Here is a 14,673-nt window from a genome sequence, read left to right on the forward strand (position 1 = left end):
CGTTGCTGGATCTGGGGAGCACCGCACCGTGTCCAGGACGAGGCATGGAGCCATGAAGCCAGTGATGGGTCCCAAGCAGGGCTGCTCGGTGGGGGCAGAAGCACCCAGGAGGCAGAAACCACCCAACACGAGTGAGATTCCCCCCCCCCCCCCCGCCCCCACTCCCAGCCCGGCTGCCCGTGGGCAGCGGGGGGGGCAGGGCTGACGCCTCCCTTCCCCCTCAGCCCTGAAGCGAGTGGTGGTCTCGCTGCTGCCTGCCCCGTGCAGCCAGTTCCTCTGGAGCCAGCCGGACCAGTATCGTGCCAGCAAGTTCTTCTTGGGTGCCTGCGTCGGGATCTTCTTTGGCCTTGGTGAGTGTGCCCCTGTGCCAGGTACAGTGGGGGACCAGTGGCACCAGGGCTCAGGGCACGTTTGTGGGTGTTTCAGGGCTCTGCTGGCTCCTCATCATCCCCATGAACCTCACGGACACGAGCAAGATGTGGATTTCCTGGGGGCTTACAGGTGAGGATGGGGCTGGGAGGGGACTGGGGGGGGAGAGGGGGCCATCGGGAGACCGACCTGGGGGGTTCTCCATGGGACCGTGGGGACAGCTCTCCGCTTTCTGCAGGGGTGACCGCCTTGGGCTGGGCCGTGTCCCCCCACTTTCGCTGTGCCACCCTGCTCATGGTCCCCAAATTCCTGGGCAAGGAGGGCCGGGTCTACGTCCTCTCCATTGTCCTCGCCGCCATCTACAATGGTAGGGTCCCCCCACATCCCTGTCCCCTCCAGTGGGGTCCTGAGTGCTGGCGAGGTCTGAAACACCCCTGCTGGTGCCAGGGCCTGTGACCAATACCTGGCACAACCTGGAGGAGGTGACGCGCATGCTGGGCTGTGTAACGGAGATGCAGATCAACCACACTCGCCGGCTCTGGCAGTTGATGATGGACCCCATGCGCAAAGTGATGGAGGACTTGATGGTGAGGCAGGGGGCTGGAGTGGGTGGTGGGGGGCCCAGGGGACTGGAGACGAGCCTGTGTGTGTCCCCCTGGCAGTGGAGCGGGGAGACGCTGAGCACCGAGATGCAGAACATCTCGCGTGCCTTCATGGCACTGAATGAGGAGGTGGCCAGCGAGGCAGGGTATGACCTGAAGCAGCAGCAGTACCTGAAGCCCGAGCAGCACCCGAAGCCCGGGCAGCAGCCGAAGCCCGGGCAGCAGCCGAAGCCTGGGCAGCAGCCGAAGCCCGAGCAGCACCCGCAGCCCCAGGCAGCCCAGAGCACCCAGCAGCTGTATGAAATGAAGACCAAAATGCGCTGCGTTTGTGAGTGGGGGGGCAGGAGGCTGGCAGCAGGTGGGGTGGGCAGCTGCCGGCCAGGTGATGAGGTGGATGCAGCCCCCCTGTACTGGCCTCACTGGGCACCCTGGGTTACTGGGGCCAGTGGGGCTGGGCGTGTGTGGATGCTGAGGGTGCCTGTCCTCCAGACATGATCCAACTGGGCATGCAGCGCTGCTGGGACTGGTTCGACGAATTATACAAGGCTTGCTTGGCACAAGTGGCCGTGCCCATCATCAGCCACCTCCTCTGCCTGCCCATGAAGTTCAAGTTCCTCTGCCACATTGCCAGGCGTGGGTGACGTGTGGGACCCTCACCCTGTCCTCCCTCAGTGGGGCAGCTCCAGCTCTGCCCCTGCAGCCCCAGGGTGATGCCCAGGGGTCGCAGCTGGGCTGGCACCGTCCCCACTCTGTGCCCACAGTCATGCAGACCTGGTGCCAGGACAGGATCCCTGTGGAGGGCAACTTCGGGCAGATGTATGACATGGTGAACAGCTCCGTCGACAGCCTCAGCCAGGAATTCACTGCCAACATTGTCATCCAGGTGGGTGCCTGTCCCCCCAGCCCAGGGCCAGGGTGGGTGCTGGATGCTGCTCAGCCCCACAGTCCCTCTGCCACAGGAGGAGCACCGCGAGATGCTGATGGGTGCCAACATAACATCGGAGCAGCTGCTGGAGGAGGTGAACAAGCAGTTGCAGCAGCATGGTGCCTACGTGGGCCAGGCCGTCACCTTCTTCCGCCTGCTGCTCTCCTTCACCTTCCTCCTCGTCTTCATCTCGTGAGCTCCAGGATGGGGGAGGGTAGGGGGGAGGCACTCCTGTGCCAGCCACAGGGAATGGAGGGGTGGGGGCTTCCTTTGGTAGCAAGTCTGGGGGGGGGGCACAAAGACAAGGGGGTGGGGGTGTCCTGGGGGACTGCAGCCAGTCCTTTGTCCCCCTCTGGACCCCCACCTCTTGCCAGGGCGTTCTCCTACACCAGGCAGTACTGCAAGGACATCTCCTTCGACAACGTCTACATCAGCACCTACTTCCGCCAAATTGATGCCCGCCGCAAAAAGCAGGTGAGGGGGAAGAAGGGGCGAAAGGTGGCTCCCCCCCATGGCAGGGGGGTCCCGGGGGACTGTGCTGAGCCACCTTGCTCCCCCTCTCCCAGCACAAGCGGACGCTGCTACCCCTGCGCCGGGCAGAGGTCTCCACCATCATCTTCCCGTGCCGCCTGACCATGCAGCCGCCTGAGGTGCAGAGCATGGTGAGGGGCTGGCAGGGGGCTGGGGGGCTGGGGGGCTGGGGGGCTGGGGCTGGGGGGCGGGCTGCGGCAGACCTCACTCCCCACAGGTGCTGCAGCTGCTGGAGTGCGTTGCACCCCTGGTCCTCCTCGTCCTTGCCTGCATCCTGGACCACGTGCTCTTCACCACGCTCAGCGTCATCCAGCAGCACTCCTTTGTGCAGTACTCCTTCCAGAGTGAGCCCCCAGCCCCACAGTGCCAGGGGGCAGCCCCCAGCCCCATGGCCGCAGCATGCCCCGCAGCAATGCAAGGGTCATCCCCCACCTCCCCAGCCCCACAGCTTCCCCCCCTCCATGCTCCCATCCCACAGGCAGCCACCACTTGGTCGTCCATGTGATGGGCACATCCCTGATGGCTCGGCTCCTGCGGAGCACCATCGGTGTCCTCAACAGCTCCTCTGACACCAGTCTGGAGACGTCCAACATAGGTGAGACACATCAGGGATGGGACACCCCCTGCCCCAGCTCCATGGCCTGGCCACTGCTGCCTCGCAGAGGGGCTGGGGGGGTTTTGCCCAGGGGCTCAGCGATGCCACCATGTCCCCAGCCTGCCTGCCGCAGCCCCAGAGCATGAAGAGGCAGGAGTACCTGGGCAGCTGCCTGCCCCTGGCCTTGCTGGCACTGCTCTGCCTGGTCCAGGTCTACACGTACCGCCTGCGCCGCGTCATCGCAGCCTTCTACTTCCCCAAGGTGAGCGGCAGTGCCAGCACCAACTGAGGGCCTGGCACAGCGTGGGCTGGCCCAGGGGGGCATTGTTGGGGGCCCCCGGGCACACTTCATGGTTTTTGCTGGCGCAGCGGGAGAAGAGCCGCGTGCTGTACTTGTACAACAAGATGCTGCAGCAGCGGCAGAGCTTCATCCACTGGCAGCGGAAGCGCATCAGACAGCGGGCACAGCGGCACCCGGGACTGGTGAGTGGGGACGGGGATGCAGGGCTGGGACCACACCAGGGTGCCGGGGCGGTGGGTGCCACCATCCCCCAACCCCAGGTTGGTTTCACCGTGTTTGGGCTGCTCAACCCAAGCCCCACACGGCGCTGGCCTCGCTGCAGGGGATACCACTGGTGGAGTGGTGCTGCCGGCGCTGGCCGTGGCTGCGCCGCTGGGTGCGCCAGTACTGCACGGTGTGCGAGATGCCCAAGACCCCCCAGGACCAGGTCTGCCCGGTGCCCACCTGCGGTGCTTGGTACTGTGAGCAGTGCTGGAAGGAGGCGGGTGGCACGTGCCTCGCCTGCACCCCTGGGGACGGCAGCATCTCCCAGGACAGCAGCGAGGAGGACATGCAGTACGCGGCCTGAGGGTGGCCGGCAATAAAGGCTGTGCCCCCCCCCCCCCCCCCCCGCAGCCCCCCCTGCAGGGTGCGGAGTGGGGTCTGTGGGGTGCAGGTCTCTGGTGTACGGAGTGGTGAAAGGGGCTCTGAGGGCCATGGGGGTGGAGGGTCTTCTGGGTGTGGGGTGGTGAAGGTAGGGGGTTCTGATGGATGGGGGGGAAGGCAGGGGTCTCGGGTGTACGGACAGTGCAGGTGGAGGTCTCTGCTCTACGGAATGGTGAAGGTGGGGGGCTCTGGTGTATGGGATAGTGCAGGTGGGGGTCTCTGCTCTATGGAATGGTGAAGGTGGGGGGCTCTGGTGTATGGGATAGTGCAGGTGGGGGTCTCTGCTCTATGGAATGGTGAAGGTGGGGGGCTCTGGTGCATGGGATAGTGCAGGTGGGGGTCTCTATGGAATGGTGAAGGTGGGGGGCTCTGGTGCATGGGATAGTGCAGGTGGGGGTCTCTGCTCTACAGAATAGTGAAGGTGGGGGGCTCTGGTGCATGGGATAGTGCAGGTGGGGGTCTCTGCTCTACAGAATGGTGAAGGTGGGGGGCTCTGGTGTATGGGATAGTGCAGGTGGGGGTCTCTGCTCTATGGAATGGTGAAGGTGGGGGGCTCTGGTGCATGGGATAGTGCAGGTGGGGGTCTCTGCTCTATGGAATGGTGAAGGTGGGGGGCTCTGGTGTATGGGATAGTGCAGGTGGGGGTCTCTGCTCTACAGAATGGTGAAGGTGGGGGGCTCTGGTGTATGGGATAGTGCAGGTGGGGGTCTCTGCTCTACAGAATGGTGAAGGTGGGGGGCTCTGGTGTATGGGATAGTGCAGGTGGGGGTCTCTGCTGTATGCGGCGGTTAAGGCAGGGGGCTCTGGTGTATGGGATGGGGAAAGCAGGGGTAGCTGGTGTATGGGGTAATGAGGTGGGGGTCTCCACTGTATGTGGTGGTGAAGGCAGGGGGCTTTGGAGCATGGGATGGTGAAGGTGGGGGCCTCCACTGTACTGGGGTATGAAGGTGGGGGTCTCTGCTGCATGGGGTGAAGAAGGTGAGGGTCTCCAGAGCATGGGGTGGAGAAGATGGGTGTGTCCAGAGCATGGGATGGAGTTGGCAGGGGTCTCTGCTGCATGGAATGAAGAAGGTGGGGTCTCCAGAGCGTGGGATGGGGATAGCGGGGGTCTCTGGTGCGCAGGGCAGAGTTTGCAAGGGTCTCCAGAGCACAGGGTGCCAGAGGTGGGTGTCTCTGGAGTGTGGGGTGCTGGAGGCAGGGGGTCTCTGGAGTGAGGGGTGGAGTTGGTGGGGGTCTCCGGAGCATGGGGTGGCAAAGGTGGGGGTCTCCAGAGTGTGGGGTGAAAAAGGTGAGGGTCTCTGGAATGTGGGGTGGCAGAGGCTGGGCTCTCCAGGGCGTGTGGCGGCAGAGGTGGGGGTCTCTGGAGTCTGGGGTGGCAGAGGCGGGGGTCCCGGCCCACCACAGGGGGCGGGGCTCGAGGGCGGGGCCCGGGCAGCGGCCCACAGCCCCGGGCACAGGCGGAGCCCCGGAGCGCTGCCGGGGGGGCGGGCCCGAGGGGGCGGGCGGCAGGGGCCGGGGGCGGGGCCGGGGCGGGCCTGGGGGCGGGGCCGGAGGCGGGCCGGGGGCGGGGCCGGGCCGTGGCTGGGCAGGAAGTTCCGCCCCCCGGGCCGGGCCGGGCCGGGCCGGGCGGCGGCGGCGGTGCCATGCGCGGCGGGAGCGGCCGTGGCGGGGTAGCTGGTGAGCCGCCGGCCGGGGACCACCGGGCCCCGCTGGGGCTGCGGGGGGGACCATGGGGGGAGGGGGGGCGCGGGCGCTGCGGCTGCTCTGGCCGCTTCTCGCCGCGGGGCTGCTCATCGCCGCCGGCACCGGGACCAGCGGGAGCGGCGCAGGTGAGTGGGGACCTGAGGTCCGCGGGGGAGTCCCCGGTCTGTGTGTGTCGTGCGCCTCCCCTCCCCTCCCCTCCCAGCCCGCGGGAGTTAGCTCCTCGCGTCCCCCCCGGCCATCGCGCGGGGACCCTCGGGGACCGGCAGCAGCCGGGCGGGGGGGAGTGGGCGGGCAGCCGGGACCGGGGGCCGCAGCCCTGCGGGATGCTCGGTGCTCCGCCCCCCCGTGGGAGCGCGTAGCCCTGGGAACCCGCGTTCCCTGGGCTGGTGGGGAGCGGGGTCTGCGGGGGACCCCCGCCGCTCCAGCAACTGCCGGGCCCCCGGAGGGTGGGGGTCCACGGAGACCGGGGGGGGGCGCTGCGGGGCGGGGGGGACTAATGAGTCAGCCGGGCCGGGCCTCCCAGCCCTGCCCCAGTCCCCGAGCTGGTTGTACTGGGCGGCTGGGCCGGGGCTGACGCAAGGCCTGGCAGGGGACCCCATCCCGAGCGGGGGGGGGGGATGCGCCCCCGCCGCCCTGCCGCAGTCCCCCGCGGGGGTCACCTCCAGCCCCCTTGGAGCCATGCCCCGGGCGCTGTGGGCAGGGGGTGCTCGGGGCGGGGACTGGGGGGACCATGGGCGCTGCTGGGGTGAGCCCACGGGGGTCCCAGTTCCTGCTTCCCACCCCAGACTCCTGCCTGGGCCCTGGGGGGGCTGGTTGGGATGGGGGCAGCACAGGGGGGGCTGGCTGGGATGGGGGACAGGGGGTGACTGGGCGGTGATGGGTGACTGTGTGGGGCTGGGCTGCAATGGGTGACAGGGCTGGAATGGGTGCCTGGGGGTGGGGGGCTGCGATGGGTGACAGGGCTGGCGCGGCTGACTAAGGGGTGGGGGGCTGCGACGGGTGACAGAGCTGGGACGGCTGACTAAGGGGTGGGGGGCTGCGATAGGTGATGGGGCTGGGACAGGTGTCTGGAGGGGGGGGTGGGGCTGTGGTGGGTGACGGGGCTGGAATGGGTGCCCGGGGGTGGGGGGTGCTGCGATGGGGGGTGCTGCGATGGGTGACCAGGCTGGGACAGGTGACTAGGGGGGGTCACGCTGCTATGGGTGACTGGGCTGGGACGGGTGACTGGGGTGGATGGGCTGGAACGGGTAACTGGGGTGGGGTGGGTGACTGGGGGGGGTGGACTGCAGACAGGTGACCAGGCTGGGATGGGTGACTGGGCGGGTTGGGCTGCGGTGGGTGACAGGGCTGGGATGGGTGACTGGGGGGGGGTGGGCTGTGGTGGGTGACAGGGCTGGGACGGGTGACTGGGGGGGGGGTGGGCTGCGGTGGGTGACAGGGCTGGGACGGGTGACTGGGGGGGGGGGTGGGCTGCGGTGGGTGACAGGGCTGGGACAGGTGATGGGGGGCGGAGGGGCTGCGATGGGTGCTGGAGCAGCTCTGTCCCCATGCAGGTGACAGCTCACGGCAGCGCCACGCAGAACTGGGACGCTCCTGGCACATGACCCCGTGGGTCCTGCGGGACAACCAGACTCTCAGCCTGGCAGAGGCAACCCAGGTGAGCCCTCACCCGCGTTCCAGGGGGCGCTTGTGTCACGAAGGGGCTTGTCACAGCTGGGGGGGGGGCTGCCTGCACCCCGCCACCTCCCCCTGCCCCCTTCCCACTGCAGGAGACTCACCATTCAGGCCCCGTGTCCTTGAGGGTCCAAACACCCGGAGGGTCCGGGCACCCCAGGGGCAGTGGGGAGGGGGCCTCCAGCAAATTCCTCTCCTCCGCCGGTGCCAGGCAGGACCTCGGTGGGTCGGGGCACCCACCCTCCCGGCGCTCCTCCCGGCTGTGGCGGAAGGGCCCAGCCCGCCCCATGGCCGTTGGGAGTCTCTCTGGTGTTTCCGCCGCGCTGCACCGGGCAGGAAGCACGAGGGGCGGGGGGGGGGGGGGGCCCGCTCCGTCCGACACCCCCTTCCCCGCACAATGAGCCCGGGAGGGAGGGACGCTTCCTGCAGGGTGCGAGGGCGGGGGCCAACAGAGGATCCCTTCCGCCCCCTCCCTCCAGGCACGCGCCAGGTGGGTCCCCGGCCCCCCTTCGATGCCCCACCCTGGGGGTCATGGCATTTCAGGGGGGGTGTGGGGATGGGAGGGGACCCCGCGGCTTGGCGCTGGGTCAGGTCCCCCTGGGGCAGGAGGTTCTCCTGTAACTGCTGCCTGTGGCAGGGGGGCTTCCCTGCCCGGCTGCGGGTCCTGCTGGAGCTGGAGGGGACACGGCTGGTGCTGGAGCTGGAGCAGAACTGGTGAGTCGGCGGCTGGCTGGGGCAGAGCAGGGGCATGAGTGGGATGGGGGTCCTGGGGGTCCCGTATCCGTGGAATGATACGTGCAGGGTGGGGCTTCCATGGGGTCCATCTCCATCCATGGTGCACAAAGTGCACAAAGAGGGTCTGGGGGACCCTCTCTCCATCCGTGGTGCATGTGGAATGGGGGTCCCTTGTTCCCTTTCGCCATCATGTGGGATGGGGGGTCCCAGGGACCCTGTCTCCATCCGAGGTGCACCCACAGCAGGGTGGGAGGTACCGGGGTCCCTGTTTTCATCAGTGGTGTGCTCAGGATGGGGGGAGCTGGGGGTCCCTGCTGCGGGGTGACGCATGTCTCTGGCAGGGAGCTGGTGCTGGGCACTGGGGCGCTGCTCTACTACCTGCCCAACGGCACGCAGGTGACACAGGAGGCCAGCAAGCAGGTAGGGCCCAGGCACATCATGTCCCCAGCAGTGTCCCTGAGCTGTCCCCGTGCTCTGGAGGGACCCTGGTAAGGGGCTAGCTCCTGAAGCGCCCCCTCTTTGCTGCAGGAGCACTGCTGCTACCGGGGAACGGTGCGGGGCTTTCCTGGCTCCTGGGCCAGCCTCTGCGCCTGCGCCGGACTCAGGTGAGCCCCTGGCCCCAGCGATCCCCGAGCCCGGCTCCCACCGTGCCGCTGACCCCTCCTCTCCCCTTCCCCAGTGGCCACCTCTGGCTGTCAGAGACCAGGAGCTACGGGCTGGAGCCGGACACCGGCAGCCCACTGGGGCGGCACATCGTGTACCGGCCGCGTGAGGTCCGGCTGGCACCACGGGCTTGCGAGCAGGGATTCCTGGACCCCCCCTGGGCAGAGGCAACAGAGACCGAGCCCCCCTGGTCACAGAGGGTAGGTCACCCGTGGGTCTCACCCCACTGGAGGGGGGTCCCCTCGCCCGTGCCCTGACTCCCTCTACCTCCCCAGGGCAAGCGGGCGGTTGCGAAGCAGCGGTTTGTGGAGCTGGTGATGGTGGTGGACTATGCTGCGGTGAGTGCTGGGCAGGCATCCCTGGCGTGGGGGCTGCCCTGCTCCCCCTCAGCCCCCCTGACACCCCCCACCTCCACCCCCAGTTCCAGAATTACCGTGACCTGCAACGCGTTCGCACCCGGACCCTTGAAATTGCCAACCAGGTGGACGCGGTAAGTTGCTGCTCTGATGCACCGGGCGCTGTCCATGCCAGCCCGGTGCTCGGCTGTGCCCTCGCTGCTGTGGTACCAGAGGTCTCTGACCCACCTCCCCCGTGCCCGCCCCCCGCCAGTTCTTCCAGCCGCTGGGAGTGCGGGTGGCCTTGCTGGCGGTGGAGGTCTGGAGCGAGGGCGACAGGTTCGCGGTGGGCGGCAGTGCCAGGGCTGCACTGGAGCGGTTCCTGCGCTGGCGCCGGGAGGAGCTGCTGCCCCGGCTGCCCCATGACAATGCCCAGCTCCTCACGTGAGTGGGGGTCAAAACGGGAGTGGGAGACAAGGCGTGCAGGCAGCCCCCCAACCCTTGCGCTCTTTCCCCAGGGGCACACGCTTTGAGGACGTCTCAGTGGGGATGTCGGCTCAAGCCTCCATGTGTTCTGCACGCTCTGGGGGGGTCAGCATGGTCAGTGCCACTTGCCCCCTTCCCCATCCTGCTGCCACCTGCCCACCCTGACCCCCCCTGTCCCGTAGGACCACTCGATCAGTGTCCTTGTCGTCGCCTCCACCGTGGCCCATCAGCTGGGGCACAACCTGGGCATGCACCACGACAGTGCCGGGCGCTTCTGTGACTGCAGCGACCTCCAGCAGGACCGCGGCTGCATCATGGCATCGCCCACGGGGTGAGAGCAGCAGGCAGGGTGGCGGGGGGCCGGGGCTGAGCCCCCTCCCAGCCTCATGGCCCCTTTCTCTGGCTCCACAGGCTGACACCCGGCTTGAGCTTCAGCAACTGCAGCCGGCAGGACCTGGAGCGCAGCCTGCGGCAGGGACAGGGCTGGTGCCTGTCCAACGTCCCCGAGCCCCGGCGCTTGGCCGGGAGCCCCCGCTGCGGCAACCACTTTCTGGAGCTGGGCGAGGGCTGTGACTGTGGCCTCAGCGTGGTACGGGGGGCTCTGGGCGGGCTGGGGTCTCCCCTGCAGTCACCCCCTTTCTTTTAAACCTGGGGCTGCCCATGCCATGCTCCAGCCCTGCTGCAGGGCTGGCGGGGGGGATGCCAGTGCCCCTCGCTCACTGCAGCCCCTCTGCCCGCAGGAGTGCACTGATCCCTGCTGCAACAGCAGCACCTGCCAGCTGGTGCCCGGGGCCGAGTGTGCCACGGGGGATGCCTGCTGCCAGGACTGCCAGGTATGTGGGGACAGGCAGGTGACAGCACCGGCGGTCCAGCCACTCCCCAGGGTGAGTTTCTTGGGGGACCCCACTCATCTGACTGTGCCTCCCCCCAGCTGCGCCGTGCCGGGGACATGTGCCGGGAGCCACTGGGTGAATGTGACCTGCCCGAGTTCTGTGACGGGGTCTCGCCGCACTGTCCCCCCGACACCTTCCTGCAGGACGGGCAGCCCTGCGCCGGCAGGCGGGCGGTCTGCTACGGCGGCGCCTGTGCCACCTATGAGGGGCAGTGCCAGCAGCTGCTGGGGCCAGGTATGGCGGGGCCAGGATGGGGGCCAGGGGCCTGGTGGGGGTGCTGAGGCTTGCTGCCCCCCCTGCTGCAGGTGCCGGCCCCGTCTCCAGCTCCTGCATGACCTTTCTGAATGCAAAAGGGGATGAACGTGGGCACTGCGGGCAGCTCCCCAATGGCTCCTACGTCGCCTGTGCCCAGCAGTGAGTGCCGTCCCCACCTTGTGTCCCCCCCTTGCTATCCCCCCTGCCCCTGACCCCTCTCCATCCCTGCAGGGATGCTGGCTGCGGGATGCTGCAGTGCCAGCGTGGTGGCACCCATGGAGACCGAGCAGAAGGGTCCTGCCAGGGGACAGTCCTGCCCAGGGACGAGGACGTGAGCGATGCGGCTATGGTGCTGCCTGGCACTGCCTGCGGCTCCGGGAAGGTGTGTACCAGCGTGGCAGGAAGGGGGCTGGGGGGGTCTCACCTGGTGCTGACACCCCGTCCCCCGGTAGGTGTGCCTCCAGCACCGGTGCCAGGATGTCTCTGCGCTGGGTGACCAGCAGTGCCACAGCAGGTGCCACGGGCACGGGGTGAGTGCAGGGCTCATGGGGGGGGCGGTGGTGGTGCTAGCGGTGGGGACCTGCTGGGGGCTGAAGCTCGGTGTCACCCGCTCAGGTGTGCAACAACCACGGGCACTGCCACTGCGAGCGGGGCTGGGCCCCCCCGACCTGTGAGAGCCCCGGCGCAGGGGGCAGCCAGGACAGCGGCCCCGCCGCCCTGGAGCGAGGTGAGGGCAGAGGCAGGCGGCCGCCGCGCAGAGAATGGGGCTTTGTGCGGCCGGAGCCCGCGTGGGGTGCAGGGGGGGCTGACGTGCTGCTTTCCACAGGGGGGAGCGCCCTGCCCACCGCCCTGCTGCTGAGCGCGCTGCTGGGGCTGGCCCTGGCGCTGGGCTTCTGCTGCGCCCGCCGTGCCGGGCTGCACAAGCACCTCTGCCAGCTGGGCAAGGGGACCTCCTGCCAGTACAGGTAACCGCGCTGGCGGGGATGGGTGGCACGTGGGTGGCATGCACGCCTCTGTGTGCATGCGTGTGCCGTGACAGGTACCGGCGCTGCCTGCCTGCATGTGGGCACGCACACGTGCGCGGTGGGTAAGCGGGGCGCGTGCATGTGCATTCACACGCGTGTGTGCGTCCCGTAGCGGCTGACCGAGCGGTCTGCATGCATGTGTCCCCAAGCGGGTGACAGTCCGTGTGTGCCTGCATGCATCCCCTCCGGCACAGGTAGCAGACCCTGTCGTGTGTCGTCGCCCCATGTCACCGCGGTTCCTCCCCCCTCCCACTGGCCCCCACCTGCAGGCTGAGCCCCCCACTCTTCTCCCCACAGTGCTGAGACCCGGGTGCGATTCCTGGGTCCAGAAGCCCCAGACGGCTGGAGCGGGTAACGTCACTGCCGGAGCCTGGGCGTGGGGCTGTCCCTGAGCTGTCCTGCTTCGCAAGGCCTCCGGTGCTGCGATCTTCCCCTGGCAGTGCCCGTGGGGTGTGGGGCAGCCCCCGGGGTGCAGGGTGTTGCATCTTCCGGCGCCGAGGGGTTTGTTTCTCTTGGGCTTCTGCTGGTGTTGGTGTCGCTCGGTCATCATGTGGGGTCCCCCAACTGCCCGGAGCGAGCGGGGCCTGATCCTGCCTCTCCCCTGCAGGATCTCGCAGCCGGAGCCCCGGTTGGGCAGCCAGGGCCCCCCAGAGCGCCCCCGGCCCCCACAGTGGCGTCAGGCCACGGAGCTGCAGGTCATGCACAGAAGCAAGGTGAGAGCCTGGGGGGGGCTGGTGATGGAGGGACCTGCTGGTGAGGGTGATGCTGTCGCTGTGGTAACAGGCTGGTTGCCATGGGTACTGGGGTTTGGGCTGGTTGTTGCCAAGGAGGCATCCCTGGTACCAGCTCTGAGCATCCCTCCATTCCGGAGCTGTGTGGTGACTCTGTGGCACCCTGGGACAGGAGCAGCCTGGCACGGCCCTGGACCACGCCGCTGTGATGTCCTGTGCCGCACGTGGCACTGGCTGCGCTTCTCCAGGATCAGTGCCCTGGCTGGATGCCGCAGCCATCCAAAAAGCGGGGCTGCTGGTGCAGGACTGAGCCCCTGCGCCGCCCACTGTGGGGTGGGGGGGTTTCTCTGCTTTGCGGTGGGAGGGGGGTCTCCGCATGCTGCACGGCTTGCCCCACTGCAGGGCTGCATGGCGCGCCTGCCCCCTCTCCCTCTCTCTGCAGCCGGCTGCCCTCGGCTTGGCCCGGCCCGATCCGCCCTCCCGGCCTCTCCCGCCGGACCCTCTTCCCAAGGTAACGCCGGGGTGGGGGGTCCCGGGTGGCACCGCCCTGGCCGCCGGCCACCGCTGCATGCCTGGCTGCGCACCAGCTCTTGGGGACCTGCGGGCTGTGCCCCTCTGTGGCACAGCCCCCCACAACCCTCCTGCTCAGCAGGGGGCTCATCCCCACAGCCGCCAGTCCCCGAGCTGTCTCGCTGTCCCCTGGCTGTCTCACTGTCCCTGCTTTCTCTGCCTAGGCCCCCCCCTCGGACAGGCCGCCCCCCCCCACACGCCCGCTGCCCGCGGACCCTGTGGTGGCAGGCACTCAGGTAACAGCAGCGCAGTGGCAGCGTGTGGGGCAGGACAGCGTGCGCCTGGGCCAGGCAGCCCCTGCCCCCCGTGGGGCCAGGAGGTGGTTTTCCCCCCCTCCCCAAGCCCATCGGGGGGGTCAGCCCATGCTGGAGCTTTGACACCCCCATTCCCCTGCAGCCCCCAGGTCCAGCCAAGCCCCCCCCACCTCAGCGGCCGCTGCCTTTGAACCCCCCGGGGCCTTCGCTTCCCCATAGCGAGACACACCCCGGTCACCCCTACGTCACCGTGATTCCCTCCAGGTGAGGGGGCAGGCTGGGGGGCTGCAGGGTGCCAGCATGGGGGGCTCTGTGTGGGGCTACACAGCACTGGAGTGGGGTGCTGGGGGGGGCAGAGCAGGGGGCCAAGATTGGGGGGCATAGTGGGGGGCTGCAAGGGCCAGAGCAGGGGGTAAAGGGGGGGGGGGAGGCTGTGGGGTGCATGGGGGAGGGGGAAGGGGCAGGCTGGGATGCTACAGGATGCCAGCATGGGGGGCTACATAGCACCAGAGGGGGGTGCTGGGGAGGGGGGTGGGGGGGCAGAGTAGGGGCCAGGACAGGGGACTATAGGGGGTGAGTGGGGGCTGTAGAGGCCAGAGCAGGGGGTGAAAGTGTGTGTGGGAGGGAGGGGCTGTGGGGGTGCATGGGGGGGGGTGTGCAGGCTGGGGGACTGCGGAGTGCTAGCATAGAGGGGCTGTGGGGGGGGCTACGTGGCACCAGAGGAGAGAGCTAGGGCTGACAGAGCAGGGGACCAGGATGGGGGACTATAGGGGGGCGGGGGCTGGAGGGGGCAGAGGGTGGAGCCAGGAGGAATGGGGTACCAAATCAGGGGCTGGGGGGGGGACTAGTGGGGGCTGTAGGGACCGGAGCAGGGGCTAGAAGGGGGGGGGGGGGGCGGGGCGGCTGCAGGGGACCAGAGCAGGGAGCCAGGAGGAAGGGGGTGCCAGGGTGAAAGGGCTATGGGGACCAAGAGCAGGGTGTAGGGGGGGGGGGCGGCAGGGGCGGCACAGTGCCGTGACTCCAGCCCCACCACCACCCGCCTTTCTCCCGCAGGCCGGCCCCCCCGCCGCCCGCCGGTGCCCCCCAGGAGGCCTGAGCCGTGGGCCGAGCCGGTCGCAGCGCTGGAGCCGCGGGACAGGCCTCACCCCGGGCCCCGCGGGCCTCGCCGCCCGCTTGTCCCCTGTCAACGCCAATAAAGGGGCTGTGAGCTGCCGCCGCGCTGCCTCCTCCGGGCCGGGAACCGGGAACCGGCGCGGGGGCAGTGTCTCGGTCGCCCGGGTGGAACTACAGCTCCCAGCAGTCCCTGCGGCGCCCGCCGGAAGTTCCGCCCCCGCGCAGGAAGGGGCTCTGGGCCGCGACCGCCCCCTGGCGGGGATGGGG

The 14,673-nt window shown here is 68.9% G+C and overlaps 2 protein-coding genes across 10 annotated transcripts; both read left to right on the plus strand.

Annotated features, from left to right (window-relative positions):
* Positions 1-52: 52 nt before the first annotated feature.
* On the plus strand, positions 53-3,891 carry DCST1 (DC-STAMP domain containing 1). The gene is made up of 15 exons (XM_055697231.1): positions 53-131; positions 225-350; positions 608-736; positions 817-956; positions 1,032-1,299; positions 1,461-1,604; positions 1,733-1,854; positions 1,931-2,088; positions 2,271-2,370; positions 2,463-2,558; positions 2,645-2,771; positions 2,906-3,022; positions 3,142-3,284; positions 3,392-3,505; positions 3,619-3,891. The coding sequence occupies exons 1-15, from the start codon at positions 53-55 to the stop codon at positions 3,889-3,891; spliced, it is 2,136 nt and encodes a 711-aa protein (XP_055553206.1).
* Positions 3,892-5,643: 1,752 nt separating this feature from the next.
* On the plus strand, positions 5,644-14,506 carry ADAM15 (ADAM metallopeptidase domain 15). 9 transcript variants are annotated; one of them, XM_055696640.1, is made up of 25 exons: positions 5,644-5,797; positions 7,226-7,329; positions 7,984-8,060; positions 8,423-8,501; positions 8,610-8,686; positions 8,761-8,944; positions 9,020-9,082; positions 9,166-9,234; positions 9,354-9,523; positions 9,598-9,679; positions 9,748-9,896; positions 9,977-10,154; positions 10,306-10,398; positions 10,497-10,692; positions 10,764-10,872; positions 10,945-11,095; positions 11,166-11,243; positions 11,329-11,440; positions 11,540-11,678; positions 12,036-12,089; positions 12,346-12,451; positions 12,912-12,980; positions 13,204-13,275; positions 13,436-13,557; positions 14,347-14,506. In XM_055696640.1, the coding sequence occupies exons 1-25, from the start codon at positions 5,698-5,700 to the stop codon at positions 14,387-14,389; spliced, it is 2,676 nt and encodes an 891-aa protein (XP_055552615.1). In that variant the 5' UTR covers positions 5,644-5,697; the 3' UTR covers positions 14,390-14,506. The 9 variants fall into 9 exon arrangements, 7 of the variants coding, with proteins under 7 accessions (XP_055552615.1, XP_055552617.1, XP_055552616.1 ...); XM_055696642.1 differs by lacking the exon at positions 12,912-12,980; XM_055696641.1 differs by lacking the exon at positions 12,036-12,089.
* The last annotated feature ends 167 nt before the right edge of the window (positions 14,507-14,673 follow it).

Source organism: Falco cherrug, chromosome 19, assembly GCF_023634085.1.
Source record: "Falco cherrug isolate bFalChe1 chromosome 19, bFalChe1.pri, whole genome shotgun sequence".
In the NCBI taxonomy this organism is placed as follows: Eukaryota; Metazoa; Chordata; class Aves; order Falconiformes; family Falconidae; genus Falco; species Falco cherrug.

What these genes read in the sequence shown, in the direction of transcription:
- DCST1 (XM_055697231.1), top strand. Translation starts at nt 53, where the DNA reads ATGAAGCCAGTGATGGGTCCCAAGCAGGGCTGCTCGGTGGGGGCAGAA. An exon ending in TTCCTCCTCGTCTTCATCTC is followed by an intron (nt 2,089 to 2,270) that starts GTGAGCTCCAGG and finishes ACCTCTTGCCAG; the next exon opens with GGCGTTCTCCTACACCAGGC. An exon ending in CGCCTGAGGTGCAGAGCATG is followed by an intron (nt 2,559 to 2,644) that starts GTGAGGGGCTGG and finishes CACTCCCCACAG; the next exon opens with GTGCTGCAGCTGCTGGAGTG.
- ADAM15 (XM_055696640.1), top strand. Translation starts at nt 5,698, where the DNA reads ATGGGGGGAGGGGGGGCGCGGGCGCTGCGGCTGCTCTGGCCGCTTCTC. An exon ending in TGCGCCTGCGCCGGACTCAG is followed by an intron (nt 8,687 to 8,760) that starts GTGAGCCCCTGG and finishes CCCCTTCCCCAG; the next exon opens with TGGCCACCTCTGGCTGTCAG. An exon ending in CCCCGCCGCCCTGGAGCGAG is followed by an intron (nt 11,441 to 11,539) that starts GTGAGGGCAGAG and finishes TGCTTTCCACAG; the next exon opens with GGGGGAGCGCCCTGCCCACC.